This window comes from Gymnoscopelus microlampas (assembly GCF_963454915.1).
Source record: "Gymnoscopelus microlampas genome assembly, chromosome: 24".
In the NCBI taxonomy this organism is placed as follows: Eukaryota; Metazoa; Chordata; class Actinopteri; order Myctophiformes; family Myctophidae; genus Gymnoscopelus; species Gymnoscopelus microlampas.
In genome coordinates, this window is record NC_139961.1 from 4242866 (window position 1) to 4266726 (window position 23861).

The 23861-nt window shown below is 40.0% G+C and overlaps 1 protein-coding gene across 3 annotated transcripts; it reads right to left on the minus strand.

Annotated features, from left to right (window-relative positions):
* Positions 1–7458: 7458 nt before the first annotated feature.
* On the minus strand, positions 7459–23819 carry LOC311040460 (protein SON-like). Of its 3 annotated transcripts, none has more exons than XR_014600271.1 (10): positions 23730–23819; positions 19534–19720; positions 18323–18662; positions 15813–15947; positions 15303–15389; positions 14459–14704; positions 12820–12930; positions 12118–12234; positions 9451–9744; positions 7459–7508 (listed from the first exon to the last, which is right to left on the minus strand). XR_014600271.1 is itself a non-coding variant. In XM_084050764.1 (10 exons), exons 5-10 carry the CDS (start codon positions 15936–15938, stop codon positions 9667–9669), a joined length of 765 nt encoding a protein of 254 aa, XP_083906890.1. In that variant the 5' UTR covers positions 15939–15947; positions 18323–18662; positions 19534–19720; positions 20117–20283; positions 23730–23754; the 3' UTR covers positions 8082–9666. The 3 variants fall into 3 exon arrangements, 2 of the variants coding, with proteins under 2 accessions (XP_083906890.1, XP_083906889.1); XM_084050764.1 differs by lacking the exon at positions 7459–7508 and adding an exon at positions 20117–20283 and having other exon boundaries at positions 8082–9744; positions 23730–23754; XM_084050763.1 differs by lacking the exon at positions 7459–7508 and having other exon boundaries at positions 8082–9744.
* Positions 23820–23861: the final 42 nt, after the last annotated feature.

The window sequence follows — 23861 nt, forward strand, 5'->3', positions numbered from 1 at the left end:
CTGCATTGACCATTAAGAGTAGACCGATCACTATCTGTGCACTTGTGTAATGTTGTCGTCCCCCGTCCCCCCCTGTTATGTATTTTGTATTTTATATTTGTCATTGTTTTATGTGTGGCTGCAGCTGGGGTTAAAGCCCAAACCAAATTTCCTTCGGGACAATAAAGTTTACCTTACCTTACCTTACCTTACCTTAAATGTGCTTTATAAATAAAGTGGATTGGATTGGTGTAAACGGGCACACTGCACTACACTGTGTTACAAAAATGCCAATTGATCACTTATTTGTTATTCCAGGTCTACGCTATACAGAGCCTACAGCGGTGAGCTTTTACTCCTGCCTATGCTGGCTTCAAACCAGGCTCCACTCCACTAATCTGCACTTATCATATCATATCATTAAACCACTTGTAATTTGTTAATTAGCCTACATATATTATGTGTGCAGTGTGCTTTTTGCAAACTGAAAAATGAAATGATGAGAAATGTGCATCAACAGAAGCAGCTATTGCATGCAAGCAATCAAACTCATCTGTGTCACATACTCCCCCTTCTTAGAAACGCTAGTTTTAACATTTCAGTGCTTTTTGAAAATATTCAGATACATAATTGCTTGCAGCAGGATTTTACATGAAGCAGAGGAGCAGTTGAGAGACACACTGCCGTTATCTATTCACACATGTGATGGAATACAGCCAGTCCACTAGATGGCGCTCGCGCGCTGTCTTTTGGGTTTGTGGGCTCAGGGTGTTGTGTATGATGTCACATCCAGGTCAACAGTCAGTGTGTTTGTTTTGCTGCCAGAGAGACAAGTCCTTTACATATTACATATCAGATCTGTAAACACACTGAGCGGTGAGTCACATTGTCACAGCTTTGTTTACGTTGGTTTGGTACAAAATGGTTAAAAATGTATGTTTTTAACCTTTTTAAGAGGAGCTACAACCACACAACATCTCTAAGATCTTCCATACATCAAATGGATTCTTATGTCAAAATATTTTACTGCAAAAGTGTTTAAATTGATGTATTGTTATTATACACCCCTAAACTAATGCTAATCTTGTGAATCACAATGAGAGGATTTAAACAGGACATGCTTGAAGCCAGTGTAGACATGGTTCACATGATGCTTGTCTGTTACAAGCGTCATGGAACCACTTGTTCCTGGTTTGCGAGGTTTGTACATTTACAACTTGTACATCTACATAAACATTCAGATTTCAAATATAAAGTGCTGAACGGCCACGGATGTTTCAAGTTAAAGCGCCCCTGGTCTAAGTGCTTGTGTCTTCCGTATTGTTCAATAAGAAGCCTTTAATCCGATTGGTGGCCATTTTCTCAGAATTTTCTCTGATACTTTCAACCACGTGACCCTATTGGTTGGAAGATGTATTGCAATATGTATTGCAATATAAAAAATAAAATGGAGAATGGCCGCCGATCGGATTAAAATGCGTTTTATTGAACAATACGGAAGATACGGGTACTTAGACCGGTGCGCTTTAACTTGTAACATCCGTGCCTTGGGGCTAAGCACTTTATATTTGAAATGTGAACGTTAATGTAGATGTGGCAGTTGTAAATGTAAAACATTCGCAAACCAGGAACAAGTGGTTCCATGACTGTCATGGTATGACTGTCATGTTTCAGGGTCAGGTTTTTTCCCCAGCAGTGACAAACAGCTCCCCCTACTGGAGAGGAGCTACAACCACACAACATCTCTAAGGTCTTCCATACATCAAATGGATCAAATGCAGACATATTTTACTGCAAAAGTGTTTAAATTGATGTATTGTTATTATAAACCCCTAAACTAATGCTAATGCAACAGAAATAAAGCCTGACTGTACCACAGGTCCTGGCCACCACCCTTCCCCCGGCCCCAGTGGTGCTGCTCATCGACGGGAACCTGGGCTACTGGCACGGTGAAGCTGATGGTGGCACAACGTGGCCGTGCTCGTGATCACAGAATGGTGCCAGTGATACTGGACACCATGACCATGACCAGCAACCTGGGCTGCAGGAGGTTAACCCATTAAGACCGGGAACACATCTGTATCATTTTAGATTTCTTTGGCTATTCAGCTCATAGCACGGCACCAAGCGCTATGAGCTTTTAGATCTGCTATTTTTGAAAAATCGTGAAAAATGTGTGCAAATCGTTGAATATTTATGTTTTTAAAGCAAACATTTTTGCTTGCTTCTGGGGGATTCTACAAATGTTCGCTTCAAAAGTATATACAGTATACATTCAAAGATTTGCACAAATTGTCACGATTTTTCAAAAAAGAAAATAGCAGATCTACGCTATGATCCGCGCTATGAGCTTGTAGATCTGCTATTTTTGAATAGCCAAATTAATCTAAAAATGACAGAGATGTGTTCCTGGATTGAATAGGTTAATAGACATAGGCATAGACTTGAAGACAACACATTCCGTTTAAACCAGGTTTACAAACTGTATGGTGTAAGGGAATGTGTTAATATAGCATCACAATCACAGGTCCCTGGAACAACAGATTTGTCCACGGCCAAATACATTTCATTTTGGGGGTCCTTGGCATGAAAAGGTTTGAGAACCACTGCTGTATACTTACAGCAGTGGTTCTCAAACCTTTTCATGTCAAGGATATATACTCCCATTTCTCACAGGCTTTATTTCCTTCCAAATCCTTTTTTATGACCTCCTTGAACAAAACCTCATAATTAGTAAACATGGGCATTTGTAAGTGCACTAATTCTTTGGACACATTGTGCAGCTTTTGAATCAAGTATACTTAAATGACAAGATTCCAGTACAATCAACAGCAGACACTTCAAACTAGGGCTGCAACTATCCATTATTTTCAAAACTCTTATCGATTACACATTTATATATATTTTTTACATTTTTTTAAATCTACAAATCAACAAATTCGAATTGACTTTTTGTCTAATTGATTAAATCAAGTAGATTAACCCCCAGCCCTATGACCATGACCATGTTGCTGTTGATAACATGTTGTTTGTATTTTTTTATGGGTTTGTTTTGTATCTGTGTCACATGTTTGACCCAAGGAGGCTTTGTCTGTCGGTCCCTCTTTTCCTCCCCAGCCATTCAGGAACGCTTCAGACAGCAGTGAATGGGGACACTTACAAACATTGAATTACCTTTAATTCAACTGGTTTAAACATGTGCCGTGTAACTGTACAGGATCTGTATTGTAATTGCGGTGCCTAGTTTGGTTCATTATTGGCCATTAGATCATATTTATGGAATAGTTCAAAGAAAGACATGGAATAGTTCAAAGAAAGACATGTCTAAATGTGGTCATTAACTACATTATATAATATAATGTGGTCATTAACTACAGTACATTATATAATATAATTATTATAGACTGTCGTGACTGCAACTAAATTACCCTTTTTTTTGTTTTTTTTGTAGCCACAACCCTTCTTTCCTTTCTCAATTTTTATGTAAAATTTCAGCTGTCCATTCATGTTTTTTCTATAACCCCTCCCCTTTATTGTCTGGAAACCAGGGGGAATAAACCCCCCCGCCCTCCCCGCTCTCGCATGGTCGGGACAATCTTCAGTACCTTGCTTCACGGGACTTAGCTGGATTTGACTTAGGTGCAAACCAGGATTCGAACCCGCGGCCCTTAGTGCGACGAGCCCTAGCCTGTTCTGTTTGGTGGAACTGCTAGGCCTTGTGCTATGACTTAGTCCGCCACGCTATTGGTACCGGCTAAACCTGATGCTTTCTGTGTTGCTTTTGACTAGTGCTTCTGTAGCCCCTAGAGGGCAGTAGAGGGTAAAGAATGAGCGGAGTTTAGGTCAGATCATGAAGGCAGCGTCTCTACACTTTGCAGCACAAGATCAACGCATTCTCGTTCCCAGGGTGAATAGTTTATATCAGACGCCAATTCATTGTATTAACGTCTCTCTAGGTATATATAATGTGACGAACTCCTGTTCCCTAACTAATAAAATAGCCTACATTTTCACTCATGTCATTGTTATCCAAGTACCAAAAGTACTCATTATGCAGAATGTCCCACTTCAACTTTTCAGATTGTAGTGGGTTGAGCTTTATGCTGTTTGCCCCTAGCAACGCAACGCCACGCCCCCCGTAATCAACAGGCAGCTGTACGTGGCCGCTAGTTAGTTTGTCTGGCTGGTCGTGGCACCGTTTCCGTGTCTTTATTAAGGTACCATAACTATGTATTGATGTGGAGAAACCTAATGTTGTCCTAACTGCTCCCCCGACCTCCTTGTAAACGGAGGTGCTCCCGGTGTCCGTCCAGTCTGTGCCACTTTATGGAGGTCGCTGCGCACATAGTAGTTTTTGTTTTAAGTCATTGATCAGGTTATGTCGTCCCTTTGTTTAGTTAGAAGCTCCGTTTGCCTCTGCTGTTTTTTTCCTTATTATTTTTGGTTTATTGTTTGTGCAAACCAGCTGTTCTCACTGATAATTAGAAGGCCGATAGGTGGGTGGTCACGGGTGTAGTATTGGGGTTTTGTTTTTAGCTATAGTGCATGATCAAGAATCCAGTGTTGTGTGTATTTTAATATATTTCTCTCTTGTCTTACAGTGAGTGAAGTGCTTGTGTGCGCTTTTGATGGCAGTGAAACCCCTCTTTCCCACCTATACCCCCCGGCTACTGGTATCTTAGCTAATGCCCCTTTTTGATAGATATTTGTACTATGTTTTCATTAGTTGTGAAATTGCTGCTAATTAAATATATTTCCTAAACTTCATGAACTTTCCATTTTTAGATGCTTATTCTGCCTTGAATTATAAATAAAAACAAACATAATTTTTAAACTGGAAACCCACGTCTCTGCCTCTTATTACTTACTACTACTACTATATTATATTACTTACTACACTATTCTTATTACTTACTACTACTATATTATATTACTTACTACACTATTATATACTACTATATAACTAACTAATATACTTACTACTATATAACTAACATACTTACTACTATATAACTAACTAACATACTACTATATAACTAACTAATATATAACTAACTAACATATACTACTATATAACTAACTAATATACTTACTACTATATAACTAACTAACATACTTACTACTATATAACTAACATACTACTATATAACTAACTAATATACTTACTACTATATAACATACAACTAACTAATATACTTACTACTATATAACTAACTAACATACTACTATATAACTAACTAATATACTTACTACAATATAACTAACATACTACTATATAACTAACTAATATACTTACTACTATATAACTAACATACTACTATATAACTAACTAATATACTTACTACTATATAACATACAACTAACTAATATACTTACTACTATATAACTAACTAACATACTTACTACTATATAACTAACTAACATACTACTATATAACTAACTAATATACTTACTACAATATAACTAACATACTACTATATAACTAACTAATATACTTACTACTATATAACTAACTAACATACTACTAAGTAATATACTTACTACTATATAACTAACTAATATACAACTTACTTACTACTATATAACTAACTAATATACAACTAACTTACTACTATATAACTAACTAACATACTAACTAATATACTTACTACTATATAACTAACTAATATACAACTAACTAATATACTTACTACTATATAACTAACTAACATACTACTATACAACTAACTAATATACAACTAAGTAATATACTTACTACTATATAACTAACTAATATACAACTAACTTACTACTATATAACTAACATACTTACTACTATATAACTAACTTACTACTATATAAAACTTACTACTATATAACTAACTAACATACTACTATATAACTAACTAATATACTTACTACTATATAACTAACTAACATACTAACTAATATACTTACTACTATATTACTATATAACTAACTAATATACAACTAACTAATATACTTACTACTATATAACTAACTAACATACTACTATACAACTAAGTAATATACTTACTACTATATAACTAACTAATATACAACTAACTTACTACTATATAACTAACATACTTACTACTATAACTAACTTACTACTATATAAAACGTACTACTATATAACTAACTAACATACTACTATATAACTAACTAATATACTTACTACTATATAACTAACTAACATACTACTATACAACTAACTAATATACTTACTACTATATAACTAACTAATATACAACTAACTTACTACTATATAACTAACATACTTACTACTATATAACTAACATACTACTATATAACTAACTAATATACAACTAACTTACTACTATATAACTAACATACTTACTACTATATAACTAACATACTACTATATAACTAACTAATATACAACTAACTTACTACTATATAACTAACATACTTACTACTATACTAACATACTACTATATAACTAACTAATATACTTACTACTATATAACTACCTAACATACTACTATATAACTCTACTATATAACTAACTAATATACTTACTACTATATAACTAACTAACATACTACTATATAACTAACTAACTAACTAATATACTTACTACTATATAACATACTTACTACGACACTTACTTACTAGAATATACTACTACACTCCACCCCCTAGCTCCACCCATTCCTCCCTAGCTCCACCCCTTCATCCATCTCTCTGTAATATTTCAGCTGCCCGTTTATATTTTTCCTATAACCCCCTCCGCTGTACTGTCTGGAAACCACGGGGGAATGATCCCCCGGGCTCACCCCGCTCACGCACGGATGAGATGATCTTCGGTACTCGACACTGGCGCAACTTATTTCGACTAGTATCTGGCATGGCAATGCCAGTCCTTGTGACTTGAATTTAGTCCGCTAGGCCATCAGTACCGGCTGAAATTCACTGCTTTCTGTGTTGCTTTTAAGGCTTTCTGGGTGTGTGAGTTCAAACCTCACTCACTCCTTACCCTGAACCTTTCCTTGTAAAGGAAAGATTCCTGGTAAAGAGCGAGCGGGGCTTGAACCCACAGCCTCTGGATTATGCAGGCAGTGTCTTACACACTGAGCTATCAACTGCCTGACTGTGATAAGGTCTACACACTGAGCTATCAACTGCCTGACTGTGATAAGGTCTCCATTCGTCTATGACAAACAACACACAATACCAAAAAAAAGGATCTTAACAGCATAATATTTGTCTATGGTTTGTAGTGCTGTTGCTTGAATGTTAATGAACCCCAATGGAAACGAAGCCTTTTCCCCATATTAACACAGTTCTAATGTTGAGGAAGGTTTTAATTCCAACAGATATCCGTTTTAAAGTCATTAAATGGTTGTATGGTAAAGTAGGCTGCTTTTGTGGGAGTTTGTGCGTGTTTTGGGGGGTGGAGAGTTGCTTCTCCTTCACGCGCTGGACGAACAACTGCCTCATCTCCTCCTTGCGGTGCTTGCAGCTCGGCCTGGAACTCTTGGACCTCGTAGGTCTCCTCTTGCAGGCTGGTGGATGGATGCAACACATATAAACACATATAAAACGACCACAGCAGCAAGCCAGGATGTCCCTGAGCAAGACATTTCTAATTACTCCTCTGAGTTGACTTTTTTTTTTAATACAAATCTTTCTTATGACCCGAAATATTTTCAGATATTTAACCGTCTTCACTGCACAAACGCACGCTCGCGTGCGTACACACACACAGATAGCATTACTTTTAATTTGACACTGTGATCTACCCTCTGCATCCATTATTTATGACTGCTAATGGCTGGAGCCGTGTCTATTGATTGGGCTTTTCTTACCTCAAACCTAATCATACCGGTGCCCGTCTGGAGGGTGAGGCCGACTCTGGTCGTCACTTTAACATCTATATGTGAGCTATGTCTGTATTGATGGCGGTTCTTATTGTTACGCTCTCTCCTTTCTCTACTCTGAACCTGTAACTCTTGACCAATTAATTAATAAACACTTATTATATTCAACACTGATCACATTTGAGGTATTTTATACCTAGTTTTTAATGTCATCTCTCTCTCAACTTTTCTTGGAAGGCTGCAGATTTGGACATTTTTGAACTGAGAATAGCATAGGTTTTTTCAGAAAACTCTTAGGAATTAGAGGAATCAGTGGTTCTAAAAATAAAAAGGCAGATATACAAGCTACATCTGCTACTTTAAAAACAATCTTGAAAGAGTTTCTGGGGGTCCCTGGCTGGCACAAACACCATTTTTAGATGGGGGGGGGTCGGCGGCTGAACATTTTAATATAACTAATATATCCTTTAAAAACTTAAAATGTACCTGCACAGACAAATTTAAGTTAAGCCCTCAGAAATTAATTATCCAGATTACATTTAGCAACCCATTAAAACCGGGAAAGCATCAGTGTCATTTTAGATTTTATACGTTGGCTATTCAGAAATAGCAGATATACAAGCTCACAGCGCGTCACTTAGTGCTGCACTGCAAGCTTGTACATCTGCTATTATTCTTTTTATCTTCTATCTTCAAAGTGTGAGAACTACTGATTAACCCATTTAGACCTGGAATGCATCTGTGTCACTTTAGATTTCTTTGGCTATTCAAAAATAGCAGATATTAGATCTCGCAAATACTCTTCCATTTACGTCCGGGAAACCACATTCTATAAACCTTTTCTCATCTGTCCAAACTAATGACAAACTAAGATGGTATTTGTGTTTGCGTGACTAGAGAACCGTACTGTCCCTATTCTGGGTGAACATTCGCCTTGTAGCTTGTAGATCGGCTTTTTTTTCGGCAAAGAGAAAAAGGAGTGGTGTAGAAGGAAAATAAAAAGGAGCGGACGTAGTACAAACCGCTGGCAAACTCCGGTCAACGAAGTATAGCGTCTAAGTGGTTAAGTTGCATTTACAGCTGAATATTATACCTTTTTACACTAACCTATCAACCCTTACTACTCCCCTGTTTTATAAGTGGATTTAGTTGGCGCCAGTGTTAATTTTGACAGCAAATCTTGATGTAGTTTTAGTCATAGTCTTTTGACTAAAGTTCCATTTAGTTTTAGTCACATTTTAGTCGACTAAAAGGCAGGCCTTGATGGCGTCATAATACCTAATTTATTTATATTTTGGCTAGGTGGCGAAAATAGCCGATCTACACTATTTCGGAAGCATAAAATGACTCGTCTTAGTTCTATTGGATCTCTTATCCACTAGTCTTCCCTAACACGTTAGTCTAGTCTTAATTATTTTAACAAAATTGACAATACATTTACTAGCAGTCATAGTTTTAGTCATCATAGCTTAGTTTTTATTTAGTTTTTGTCAGTAAAAAAAGGTAGTCGATGGAACATTTTTCGTCATAATTTTAGTCGACAAAATTAACACTGGTTGGCGCTTGACACAAATATAACCACCAACAAGCAGAGGAAAAACAAGATAAATAACATTTGTCTACTTACAGCCTCAGCGCACCAATGAGGATGCTCTTATCTGAAATGGAACACCCCCCATGTCACCAAACATGTTTGACAAAGGGTACAAATACAAATGTAGGCCACTGCAAATACGTGGTTTCCTTCGTACGCGGTTCATGTCAGCAGACTGACACGGCCCTTAAAGTGAAAAGAGTCTCTGAGTGTGTTGTAGAATGTGTGTGTGTGTGTGTGTGTGTGTGTCTATGTAGAGAACAGGGGTCCGGTGGAAGCAGCTGTAAAGACGGGTCCTGTGTAGAGGCCTGGTCCATCTGCAGGAACCTGGGAAAAGAGACACACACACACACTTCCATCAAACTTACTTGCATAAATCGTGGTGATTTAGTATCTAGTCCAGGGGTCTTCAACAGGGGGTCCGGGACCCCAGAGCTACTATAGGGGGGCCGCCAATCTTTTTGAAATAGGATGTTTTTTTTTTACATGAACCACTTGAACCATAGCATCGCTACTCTGAGGGGAACATTAGCCGAAAATAGCTGATCTACAAGCTCACAACGCCTCGTACTGCGAGGCGTTGTGAGCTTGTAGATCAGCTATTTTTGGCCAAGAGGGTGCAAGACGAACTGGGGCGTTGAGCAATGCAGGCGCCTGCAGCGTGGAGCGGACAGCTGGGATATGAAGTGAAAGGCAGTATGTGATGGGAGTGCATGTGGATAGTACATGTGGCTAGATGCATCTGTCTCTGCATGGGTAGACTGTATACAGTATGTGTTTACCCATTCAATCCTGGAACGCATCCGTGTCATTTTAAGATTTCTTTGGCTATTTTTGAAAAAACGTGTTTTTTTTTGCAAATCTTTGAATATATATACACATTTGTAACTCAAATCTTTGCTTCTGGGGGTCCCTGTAACACAATGTTTTGAGATGTGGGGAGGGGGGGGGGGATTTAGAAGACATTAGTAGAATCCCCAGAAGCAAAGATTTGAGTTAAAATGTCATTAAATGTCACTTGTTTAAAAAATAAATATATACATTCCAAGAGCTGCACACATTTTCACGATTTCAAAAATAGCAGATCTACAAGCTTGTATATCTGCTATTTTTTAATAGCCAAAGAAATCTAAAAATGACAGACAGATGCATTCCCGAATTGAATGGGTTAGGAGGATGCAAGCACTACTCAAGTTTCTTCTAGTAATAGTTACTGGGTGCACAGACTAGCAAAGATCTAGAACTGTCAGAAGGATTACCAGCACAGAAATGTCTTTCAGGCACTTTTTATTTAGTCGGCATGGGCAGCATATACGGTTTTCGGCACAAAGCTTTCTTCAGCATTATCATACAGTCTGTTATGCTGTATGAATGTGAAGAAGGATTTAAGCCAAACGCATATATTGTTCTGTAATGCTGCCCCATGACAACTAAATAAAAAGTGCCCAAAGGACATTTCCAAGAGCGGTGGTAATCCTTAAACTGTATATACAGACATGTGCATGGGTGTACCTGTACACTTGCTTGTGTTGTTGGGCATGTGTGCGCGTGTGTGTGTGTGTGTGTGTGTGTGTGTGTGTGTGTGTGTGTGTGTGTGTGTGAATGAAATTGTGATGTGTGAATCCATCTGGCTGTGTACCTTGTGTGTGAGAGAAAGAAAAAAATCACACCCTGTGTGAAGGAAGCGGTGCCTTTGGGGTGGGGCTTAACTCATTTCAGTTCGTCCCTATTGGTGGTCTGAGTCCACTTACTGTACCAAATTTGTACTTGGTAGCATGCTGCAAACTGGAATGATGGCTGTTTAAAGGCCAGCCAATGGGCAGACAGAGGGGGCGGGGCTTAAGTAATTACAGTTCGTCCCTATTGGTGGTTTTAGTCCATGTAAAAAAATTGTACTCCGTAGCATGCTGCGAACTTGAGTTATGGCTGTTTAAAGGCCAGCCAATGGGAAGACAGAGGGGGCGGGGCTTGAGCAATTCATACTTGTCCCGTATTGGTGGTCTAAGTCCACATACCAAATTTGGACTTGGTGACATGCTGCAAACTGGAGTTACAGCTGTTTAAAATCCCGTGCTCATCCCGTGCTCATACGGGCGGACGTCCCTGGGGGTCCCTGGACCCCTCTTTGATAACCGGTGGCACGTGTGGCCAATGAGAGGAGAGATGGCATAGGCAATCTCCAAGTCCGTGTGTGTGTGTGTGTGTGTGTGTGTGTGCGTGTGTTTGTATGTGTTGCTTCTTTGCCGTGCTCATCCCGGGCTCATACACACAGACACACAGACACACAGACAGACAGACAGACACACAGACACACAGACAGACACACGGACACACAGACACACAGACAGACACACAGACACACAGACACACAGACAGACACACGGACACACAGACACCGAGTCAAAGCCACGTATAGAGCGGTTGGCACCGCTAAAAACTGTTGACAAATGGATCTGTACGCTGTGTGTGTGTGTGTGTGTGTGTGTGTGTGTGTGTGTGTGTGTGTGTGTGTGTGTGTGTGAATGAAATTGTGATGTGTGAATCCATCTGGCTGTGTACCTTGTGTGTGAGAGAAAGAAAAAAACTGTTGACAAATGGATCTGTACGTACTACGTACGCTGTGTGTGTGTGTGTGTGTGTGTGTGTGTGTGTGTGTGTGTGTGTGTGTGTGTGTGTGTGTGTGTGAGTCTTGCGTGTTACCTTTTTGAGCCATGCCTGGGACCCACTGTTGGACAGCTCCTCAGAGCTGAGGACCTGAGCTCCAGTGGAGCCGGTGAACAGTCCTGGAATGGTGTTGGACTGGGCCCACACATCCACCTAGGTAAGGGGGGTCAAAAACTCATTGAATAATAACCATTGACAGACATTTCTATCAAATAAAATTTTAGCGATTGAATAATCGGTTCAGTGAAAAAAAATGGATATCGTCTAGTGGAGACGAGATCCAGTAGAACTAAGACAAGTAATTTCATGCTTTGGTGGTGTGCGGGTGTCCTGCTTGGAAAATAGCAACTCAGTGTAAATCAGGCATTACGACAGCATCTTTCGTACCATTTTTTATCTGGGGCTTTATCCCGTCTGAGCCAGGAGCAACTTTTACTATTTAACTCTTTTGACTATTACGTCTCCGGTGAGCACCTGATTGCCTCGTTCTCTCTGCCTAAGTATTAGACTGGTGTGTAACGATATTCAGCAACTTCAACATGTCTGTTTGGATTCAGATGTTTCAATATTGCAATAAGACAGTCTTTTGTTTCAGTATCGTTTCAAGGTTTTGCGGCATTTGAGCGAGTGTGTGTGTGTGTGTGTGTGTGTGTGTGTGTGTGTGTGTGTGTGTGTGTGTGTGTGTGTGTGTGTGTGTGTGTGTGTGTGTGTGTGTGTGTGTGTGAAAGAGTGATGTACCTGCTCTTGTGCGCGGCTCAGCATGCAAATGGCGCTGACGTCGTAGGGGTTCTCGGCCAACCGCCATTGGGCTTTGATCCGCTCGGTGACGGCCTGCGAGATGTCTACGGGCTGGGGAGAGACGAGGAGAACGTAACAGATGAGATCCAAGAACGTTTTCTCACGTAGTTCTAACACAGTCAAGAAGGGTCACATCTCATAGTCATGGAAACACAATGTGCTTCACAGTGCTCTGCATGGGAACGGCGTGGCTTGTTTGATTGATGTTTTTATTGACAAAAATACATATAAATTACCATATATTTATATTTATCTGTCAAAAGGATAACACACATTAAAGGCTGAGAGCTTAGTTATCCCATTTAGACCTGGAAAGCCTATACTTTGTTATAACTTTCAATCTGGGAAAGCATCTGTGTCATTTTAGATGTTACTATGTATATTGCAAAATATATAGATTGTTTTGAATAGTAAGTTTTAGACTTTCAGAAAACTTAGGTCAAGATTTAGAAGGCGTTTTTAAAATCTCCATCAGGTCTACATGGGTTATTTGGTGGGAGGGGGAGGAGGGGGGGGTCATACAGAGGAATAATGTGATCTTGGAATTCATGTGGACAGCCTATGATGTGAGCCATCTATTACATATCTATGAGGAATTCCAAATTGGGTCCAGGTTTAAGCCCGATCTGAGGCCCTTTGAATTCCATTTTAAATTTAAATTAAAAATACATATATTTCAAAAATAGAAAAATGCCTGGAGAGACCAAGTTGTCTTACTGGCAGTGGGTGTAACGGTGTTAGAAATAGCCTCTTATGAATTTCTACAAAAATGTTATGCATGTTGTATAGATTCAAAGCCACCTTGTGGGGTAAAAGTGCAACTGCATAGACAGGGTTCCTCTTCAAGCACTGTATCTTGCCTCAGCAAAAGTTGGAGGTGAACGCATGTGAGCAAAGTTGCAATCAATGTGTGATTGCAACTTTGTGCCGAAAATAGCAACTTTATTCTCAAGTGGCACTTTCCAGATGCAAGTTAGTAGTTACAGTAGGTGATGGCTGGCTTTGTCCCGGTTGTTTTATAGTAATTGTTTGAGATATTCACCTTTTACTTTTTGTTACACATATCTGAATGTACTGTATGCAGGTGCACTGTTGATGATGACTGTGTGTCATTGATGTTCATACCAGATAGGCTTTGTTTTACATACTGTTGTATGAAAGTCTTGTAATTACAGCTTTGTGATTTATCAAGTTCTGTGCACAATGAAGGCCTTTTGCGTCTAATGTTACTTTGTCCCATTTATAATATACCATTATAATTGTACATAATTAACACTATACCTATTTTTATTTATATATCCTAAAAAAAACAATAAAGGGTTTTTGTACAACAGCAATAACATGTTGCACAATGTAGGACATTATCATAATTGATGTGCCATTTATTTTATGAGCAATCTCGCGATTTGCGAGATCAGCTCCGCACACACACAGACTGACCCTCTTATAGACACCTATTCTCCTGCAGAGCCACGCTGTGAAAGGAGAGAGAGGAGAAGAGAGAGCAGAAGGAGAGGAAAGGATAGGAGAGGGCGCACGCACAGCCGCACACACAAACAGTCCTCCTCCAGCATCTCACCTGTTGCGGAGGCTCAGGAAAAACGCTGTCGGTGGCCGGCACGAACGTCGGTTCCGCGACTGTCGCCGAAGCCGCCTCCCCGGACGATGGCGCGGTCGTTGCCGCTGGAACGGCCGGCGCGGCCTTGCTGCCGGCAGAAGCAGCAGCTGCAGCAGCAGCAGCAACAGCAACAGAGGCTTTGGTCTTGTCTGCTGTCTGCTTCTCAACTGGAACCCAGTCACCGTACGCACTCGGCGTATCACCCTCCTGTTGGATCGACAAAGACCACATTATCTTATGAGTTTTACCTTTGTTTTACCTAATAATAATAGCTAGCCAGCCTTCTTCACTGACTTCTAAATGTCAGCCATTTCAGGAATTTGGAGGATTTTTTGTTTGTCTTTTACAGTTTTTCTGGAGTCATTTAGCAACTGTCAGACAAACAAAACGTAAGCCTGTCGCCTGTGCTTAACTAGTTTGCACTATAGCCTACTGGTGCACATATATTATGTTTTAGGTCTTCCTTTAGGACTTAGAAGCTACATGATACTGACATGCACTTTATTGAATGCACTACATGTGATTTAGGACCACTTTAAATGACATGATACTGATTTTTAACATGCTATTTTTCTTTTACCTGTAACTGTGTTGTGACAATAAAGTAGATTCATTGAGAACCGACAGAAACCAAACAGCATCTTGCTTGATTGTTTTGTGTACGATACGTGTGCAGGGATCAGATAAAAAGGTAGGAAGTAGGAACCAGCACAGATCTTGTTGTGTGTTCTGCTGCTGGAGGGCCTAGCATAATGCGTACTGTAGGTAGTTCTGCTCCAAATAAAGAATGAATTTACAACAGTACCTTCTTACGATGCTGAGACCCTGAAGACACGGGGAACTCCTTAGCCATGCCTGCATCACTGCGGACGGCCGGACGAACGGACATATTCTGAAAGAGAAGTGTGCTCGTCGTAAATTGATGTGTTACGTTAAAACGAGTGTACAGTATGTGCATATCTACATGATAGGGATGAGAGGTTTAAACGGTTGACAGTGTTTGTTTAGGAATAATTAACACAATAATTTAACTAACTCATATACATAATATAATGTATTGTAAATAAATGTAACTGTAACAAGCAGCACTTTAAGTGGGAAACAATCACTTTGAATTCCACAATTTACATGAACTCACTTCAGATAAGTTTCACTTTTATTTTTCGTGGCTTGTCTTTAAAAAAAAGGAAATTGTGCTACATACTGTATAAGATACAGTTGCTGTTCTGTGTGCAAGGCTCATGATATGCGCTGTGCCATAAATAAATATCCAAACACCCGTCCCAAGTGTGTGTGAGAGGTTGTATAATCTTACACCGATGCTGAAGCTGATGGCTTTAGTCTCCTTCAGGGCAGAACCTCCAAACGGCTTCCCTTCATCCTCCTCGTCTGAAACGTGAGGCTTCCCCACCGGCAGCTCGCCTTTACTGTCCACAATCATCTTACATTTCTACACGTCCAGGTGCATGCAAAGGAACACACAGACACACTTTGGTTATCATCTTACTGAATCACTCAAGTTCACATATTTGCATATTTTCCTTAAAGGTTGTGGTCAAAAACAAGTATGCATGTTTTCATTAAAAAAACATTTCAGAATGATTTACATTTCTAGGATTCTCCATTGTGTTTTTAATTAATAATATGCATCCACTCTCAATGTATATGAGGTCTCTCACACAGGAGTCCTGACATACTAGTCTCTGCCACACCTGATCTTCTCCTCTCTTGTGGTTCTGTGACCTGGGTTCTATGATTGTCATGGATGTTTTGCTGCTGTATTCATATGTCCACTTTTTTACTATTCTTTTCAATACTTAACTGAATATATTGTTGTAACTCTATATATTAATTGTTACAAATGTTATGTATGTATGCATCTTTGTTTTGCACCCTGCAAGCTTGTTAATGGGAATCAATCACCCAATTTGGGCGTGAGTCAATTTGAGGACACTCCCTAAGGACTCCCCTTTTGTCCCACAGTCTACATAAGCAAGCTGCTTACATGCCTCTCATACCCTGATGAAGACATATGTCGAAACGTTGGTAACTTATAAATAAAAAAGTTTATTGCATCGTGGCTGCGAGTCTGTGCGACCTCTCCTTTCCCTTTTTTAGTTTACTATTCCAGTGGTCAGCACCTCTTCACTGCTGGTGTGCGTTTTTGCTCTTTTGTTAGAATGATTTACATTACCATAATTGCTAAAGAGCAACTATTGTGAGTCATTATGCAGAGTGTGACTTATGGACCTTCCTGTAAAGCAGTGGGTACCAAACTGGGGGTCCCCAATTCATTTTGGGGGATCCCCAGATGATAAGCTTAATGTGCAACATTATTTTCTCACTCAATGCAGGGTGTCTGCACATTTCTAAAGTTGTCTAAAGTACTTGTCAGGGTGGGGGTTATTTTGGGGGGTCACGGGCACGGCACTGAAACGTGGGAACCCATGCTGTAAAGTGTGGCTACAAAATGTCATTGTACTGTGACACGGCACAATGAGGAGCTATACCGTTAACACCTATGAAGAACCTGTGACGAATGCCATCGTTTCATCTTCATGCAGAGAAACTCAGTGAGCCTTAATTAAACACTTTCAACCTGTGCGTCCCTATTTTGGGCATGTCACAGGAAAATGTGTTTTTTTAAACAGTGAAAATCTATTAGCTCACAAGATGCGCAAGCACATGCTTTTGAACAATGCAAAGTTATTTTTCTATCATTAATCATTCAATCATTCAAAAATAGCAGATCTACAAGCTCATAGCGCGGCACTCGGTGCCGCGCTATGAGCTTGTATATCTGCTATTTTTGAATAGCCAAAGTGTAAAATAATGCTTTTTAAGCTCAAATCAAAAAATGACACAGTTCCAGGTCTTAATGGGTTAATTAATTTACCTGGGGACCCCCTGGTACCTCTCCAAGGACCCCTGGGGGTCCCCGGACCCCACTTTGCGAACCAATGAAATATATGACCGCTTACTGTTCCACACGCCTGTAACGATGTTTACGTCCAAATATAGCTCACGTGTCAGTGGGTTGTTTTTGATATGGTCACTGTGCAGCAGAATCCTGGTATCTCCATCCGTATTTCATCTTTTTATGTTACTTATTTCATAAATGGATGTCCTATTTTATTACCTCCATCCATGTGACAGTGTCGCACACAAGAAGCAAAATAGCTGTGATGGAAAATCTTTGAAAAATGTCCGCCTACGTCCTATGACATGATGGTTTTATACATATTTAACCAATGAAAAGTATTAACATGGACGCATTTGAATTAGTGCTACTAACACTATATTCTTATTTAACACTATATATTCTTTAAACATTGTCTCACGTGGTTGTGAGATCCTCCTCCAGCAGGACGAAAAATAAACTAGGATTCAAAGTCAGTTAAAAACAGGCAATCTAATGGACTGCAGCTCCCTCTGGTGGACAAATTTGAACCCGGCGACAGAGCCTCACAACAATAGTTTCGCTAGATCTGTCACCTTCTAGTCTCTCTAAATGAACTAAATAATTGCCAAAACTCTTAAGATTTGAATAATAATATTTCATTAATATTAAAAAAGTAAAAACAAAATAAAAATGTCATCTTATTTTTTCTTTAAACCTTGAAAAATTAGCTTTCATTGTGATGCCGATGAATAGTAACTTCAAGTGTTAGTTTCACTGATCGAAGCTGGATGGATTGATTGATCATTAAAATAAACATGCTCTGAGAATGCAAGCGGCCCAGCCATTTGACCAGCCGTGCATCTGGATCAGATGTGGGCCCTGTTGGGAACAGCTGTTTTGGACGACTGTAAGGATCTCCCTACCTGGACCTGCTTTTGGTCCGAGACCGCTTCCTCCGCGACGGGCTTCTGCTTCGGGACCGGGACTTCTTCTTCCGGCTCCGAGACTGAGACCGGGACTTGGACTTTTTCTTCTTCTTCGACGAGGACTTCCCGTCTTTCTTCTTCTGTGACTCCGGAGACTTGGACGCTCTTGTGCGTTTCTTGGCTGGCGGTGACTTGGCCTTCCCAGCGGTGGCGGTGGGGTCTTCTGGGGCGCGGGGGGGACGAGAGGAGCCGGTCGCCGCGCTCCTGTCTTTCTCTCGAGAGCCGGAACGGGTCGGCGACGACTGGGAGGTGGCAGAACTCGTCCCTCGCTTTGATCCTGCTCGGTTTGTAGGAAAACAAACAAAAACGGCAAAGGTTCGGATCTTCGCTGCAGAATTTGTTGCACAATAAATTATTAGATTTTCTTGACTGACATCTAAAAAAAGAAGTACAGCGTTCTATTAAAGATTTAAATTATAATGAAAGACAATTCAAAGCAAACACAGAATCCAAAACCTATGCTTGGACTGCCCATACTGAGAGTTGATTTTATCAACAGACTATAACCTTCAGAGTGATGCTATTCCAAGTCAAAACGTCCCCCATGTTAACAAAGCCAGTGTTTAACCACTTGAACCCCAGCGTCCCTATAAGCTCACAAGGTGTAATCGGCGAAGAGCTTTGTGTCGAGGGAAATACTAGTAGTCCTAGTATCGAGCCTTGGGGGACTCCAGTCAACTAAGTATACAGGTATACATGGATTACATGGACATTTTTATCTCACGACTGAGGCCAACAGCGTGGAGGGAGCCACCCACACACACACTAGGGCTGCGTTTCATAAATAAGCAAAATATGTAGAATAATTATGTTTTGGTGGCCATACAGCCAGCCAGTTGAAGAAAATGGAGATTGAGGTTTTAACCTTTAATTTTATGAAATAAACCAGATCATTAGGGTTTTCTGGAAGATTGAACATGTATTCTATCGCTAGTTTGACCACTTCAAATAGTCTTTAATCTTAAAATAACTAATAACCGAAAATCTACAAGCTTACAGTGCGTGGCAGACGCGTTGTAAGCTTGTAAATGGCCTATTTTCGGTGAGTGACATATGATAGTCGTGGCGACTGAGAACTTTAATCCATGTACATAGGTTTTAAGTGTTTTAAACAGCGCATTCTTCAGCTAACGTCATAACGTCATTACCCGCTCTCTCTTTTGTGTCCTCTGCTTTTTGTTCTTCTCTCCCTGTTTTTGACCCGTTGCTCCGCTGGTCTGCGCTGGCTCTGTGCTGGCCTCTGTCAGCTCCTTTGTGACCGCAGACAGGGGACCTTTGGAGGAGACTTCAGATGACTGAGCGGACCCGTCTGACGCTCCCTTCTTCTCTGAGGAGCTGGAGAGAGCAGGACACAAAGGAGTAAATACACAGTAAAGTCATTTTTGTTTTGTTTTCACATCACACAGACAAGAGGTACGGCAAGGACAGCGGAATGAATGCAAAAAAACAACAGCAACAACTTTCCAACAATCTTGAATAAGGTAATCATACATGATAAGGTCCCCCTGCATAAATAAAGGATAAATATAAAATCACCTGGTCTTCAAATTAAACTACTTTGAACAGGGATCACTGTCTGTCTGTCTGTCTGTCTGTCTGTCTGTCTGTCTGTCTGTCCATCCATGTTGTCTTACAAATCAAATGGTAAAACTCAGAGTATTTGTTTTTTTATGAAACACAACTTAAGGTTTTGTTGTGCATTCATTGTAAATAACTTCTCGGAGAAGTTACCTTGCGGTGTTGTTGACGTCTAGGAGAGGGAGTGGTTTCCATCCTCCTGCCGTCTTCAGTGCCTCAGCAGCAGTGGAGTCAGAGTGAGGAGGTGGAGATATTCGCTCCTCTTTGACCACGGAGGGAGAGGAGGCGACGCGCTCCTCTTTGACTCTGACCACGTCAGCCTGTAAAAACGACAGAACATGTAAATATATTATTTTCAAAGGCAAAGTACCGCTAGACCAGGGGTCTTTAACGTTTTCCAGGACAAGGACCCCTTAGCTGAGAGATATGAAGCAGGGACCCCCACTTCATATACAATTGGGTTGTAGGTTAAACTTTTTCATAGATAGCTTCATAGACTTGTTTGACAGCACTGTCATCAGTGTGGTGTAAATTAATGGTTTTGTTTATTTCAGACATTTAACCACTTAAACCTTAGGCTCTGTACTTGGTCTGCTCCTTTTCCCTCTACAACAAACCACTTTGCCAAAAATAGAAGATCTACAAGCTCACAACGCCTTGCAGAGGTATAGATAAGCTATTTTTGGCTAAAGTTCTCCTCAGAATAGGGATGCTAGGGTTCAAGTGGTTAATGTTAAAAAAATAAACAATCCTTTCACACAAATAATTGGCGGCCCCCCTGTAGTAAATCTGAGGACCCCCTCGGACCGCCTGTTGAAGACCCCTGTGGCTAGACCACTAGACTCTCTCAGCAACATACCCAATGTTCACCCAATGCATACGGAGAATGCAAATCATAAAAATCTTCTACAAGTCTCCTCCCGTGCTGCCTAATTTGTCCAGCAGGTGTCGCCTGGTCTTTCCCTGTGCCTGTCATCGCCTCTACTAATTATAAGTCGGAAATTGTGCCATCTTTTAATGGCCATTAGTGAGACTTATCAATTTAGTCAAGTATATATATTTTAAAAAATCTATCTGAAATGTTCATGACAATTTGTTGATGTGTGTTGTGAATACATATTGAAAAAGTAATTCATAGAATAATCACAAATAAAAGAATCAACAGCTGCAGCCCAAGAGTAAACACTGTACCCGTTATACCTGTGTCTCCATCTCTGTCTGAGTCTGCACTTTGCTCCCTGTCTCACCAATTTCTGTCTCACTAAACATTTGTGTTTTCTGCTTCTTTTTTTTTTTTTTTACCGCTGTACTGAAATTGTAGCAGAAGATGTAATAATATCAGCATAACGGAGGAAACCACAGGACCAAGGAGGAACAACGAGGACCTAAGCTCTCATCATCTTTTTTTTAACAGACAAAATGCAAGGAGAGCTTGAGTGAAAGAAAAGTAACAAGAAGGTATATTGTAGCGAAAGAGGGAACTGGGCTATTAATCTTCCTGAAGTTAGAGGAAACGAAAGCTTGAGTACGTAGAACTACTGTATATCTAGAGTGAGTTCCTGGTAGCTCCGATTCTTGTTGGTTATTGTTTTTTTCTTGTGCAATCGAAAAGGACCCTGAGTTACACACCGAAAAGTGCATTGTTACACCCTTATGACGACACAAGTACGTGAACAAATGAATATATCTTTAAAGCTATTTTGCGATAAGAAGCACAGGGGTTGAGATTAGGTTAAAAAATAAACTTTTCAAGATCACTGGCCTGACCCAGCTTGTAGATTGGCTATTTTCTCTATTCATCATACGGTAAGGCAGGGGTCTTCAATGTTTGCAGGGACCCCCACTATACACTGTATTACATTTTTCATAGATGGCTTTGACAGCACTATCGTCAGTGTAAATTCATGTTTTTTTACACATGACCTTTTCTAATAAGCTGCTGAATTCATGTTGATTTGTATTTTCAGACATTTAACCTCTTAAACCTGCAATACTTAGTAAACTTGGCCTTTGGCGCGTTGTGCTATCTACACCAAACCTCTTTGCCGAAAATAGCGGTCCCGGACCCCCTGTTGAAGACCCCTGCAGGAGAGTATATAGGGCTTAAGTGGCTAAGTGGCCTGAGCAGGAACAGTGGAATGTACGGTCAGTTGGCCGGGAGTATTTAAATAATGCGTCCGGGCCAGCAGACATCTCTCTCTCTCTCTCTCTCTCTCTCTCTCTCTCTCACATACAGACACTCAGTGACGTCCGTGACTTGCAGAATGTTGACTGGTGAAAAGGTTGACGGGCGTTGCAGTAGCCACGGGGGACAGACAGGACTTAGCAAAGGATTAATTATGAGGACTGGATGAAACAATCATTCAATCAATCAAAGTCTGGGGGAAAAAGATGACAAGGCTGTTTCAGGGGTCGCGCTAGGATTTTAATCTGCCGGTCCCAATGTCCGGAAGGATTTAAATTTATCGGACATCTGACAAAAATAACGGTCATAATTATTTGTATGCATTAAAGACAAGCAGGTGCGTAAATACAGCCTAACAATTAGGCCTACAGCATTATATTTTGGATTGAGCTATTTGAACATGAACCATCATAATATACACATTTTATATAGCAGGGTCATTTACACAAATACATTAATTACCTACATTACCATTTGCGCATGCTGCGTGCGTAATGGTTTCTCAATAATCAATTGCGTTTGTATGCACAATAAATACACTGTTTGCCAATCATTTCCATGTATACCAGCCGTTATCATCAGTCACTGGAGTAGTGTGGTGGTGTTGTTTACCTACAACTACACTGTATTTTCACCGTTTGTTTTGATAGACAGGGATGTTTTTGGTCTCCCAAAACAAACGGTGAAAACACCAAAAACACAGCAAGAGGGCAGTGTGTTTCTGTAGGTAAACACCACGTCAGTCACCACCACACTACTCACTTCTGGTATATAGGGGGAAATGATTGGTGAAAAATGTATTTATTCTTTAGCTATGCAAAAACAGAGCAAAGTTACCTACTATGCCTTTAAATAGGCATAAAAATGCAACCAAATGAACCCTTGCGGGTACACTTCCATTTGTACACTCTCGGGGGTTAAAGTAACACTCAGTGTTTTAGAGTGCAGCATTTTGTTCGAAATAACATGCAGTTCACTTCAGTAGCAATGCGGGGTGGTCATTATTGTGCAGTGTATTTATTGGACCAGTTTTGGTTTTATGATGCCTAAAACATTGGTTCTCAAAGTGGGGTCCTTGAAAGGTTACCTAAATGTGTTAATATAGTGTCACAATCGTTTTAACCACTTTTGCCATATTTTATACTTTGGCTATTTTTTGAAAAATCGTGCAAATTGTGCAAATCTTGGAATAGATAGTATTTATTTTCTGTTTAAGCGAAAATTTTAACTCAAACCTTTGCTTTAACTTTTGCTACTTTAAGTATATTTTGATGCCAATGCTTCTGTACTTTTACTCAAGTACATTTTGAATTCCGGACTTTTACTTGTAACAGAGTTTTTCTACATTGCTGCATTGATACTTTTACTTAAGTAACAAATGAGTACTTTGTTCCACCACTGCAGAGCAACCCTACATATAGCAGCTCTGATCATTGTTAGCATCGTTAGCACATCGGCTAACGTTGCATAAAGACGTCTGGACGCATCGTTTCACGCACTAAAATGCTTAATCAAACGCTTTTTTAAAGTAAAGTTATGAACTAGCACACATTTAAAGGGTTTAATGTTCCGTCAACGCACCCGTTATCTCCGTGCTGGTCCTCAATCTCTCTTATTTTATTCAGAATAAAATCCTGGAAGATTTGCTCTATGTTGGCCGCCATGTTGTGTGTGTCACCAAAGATACAGACCCGGGTAGCAACACATGCCGTG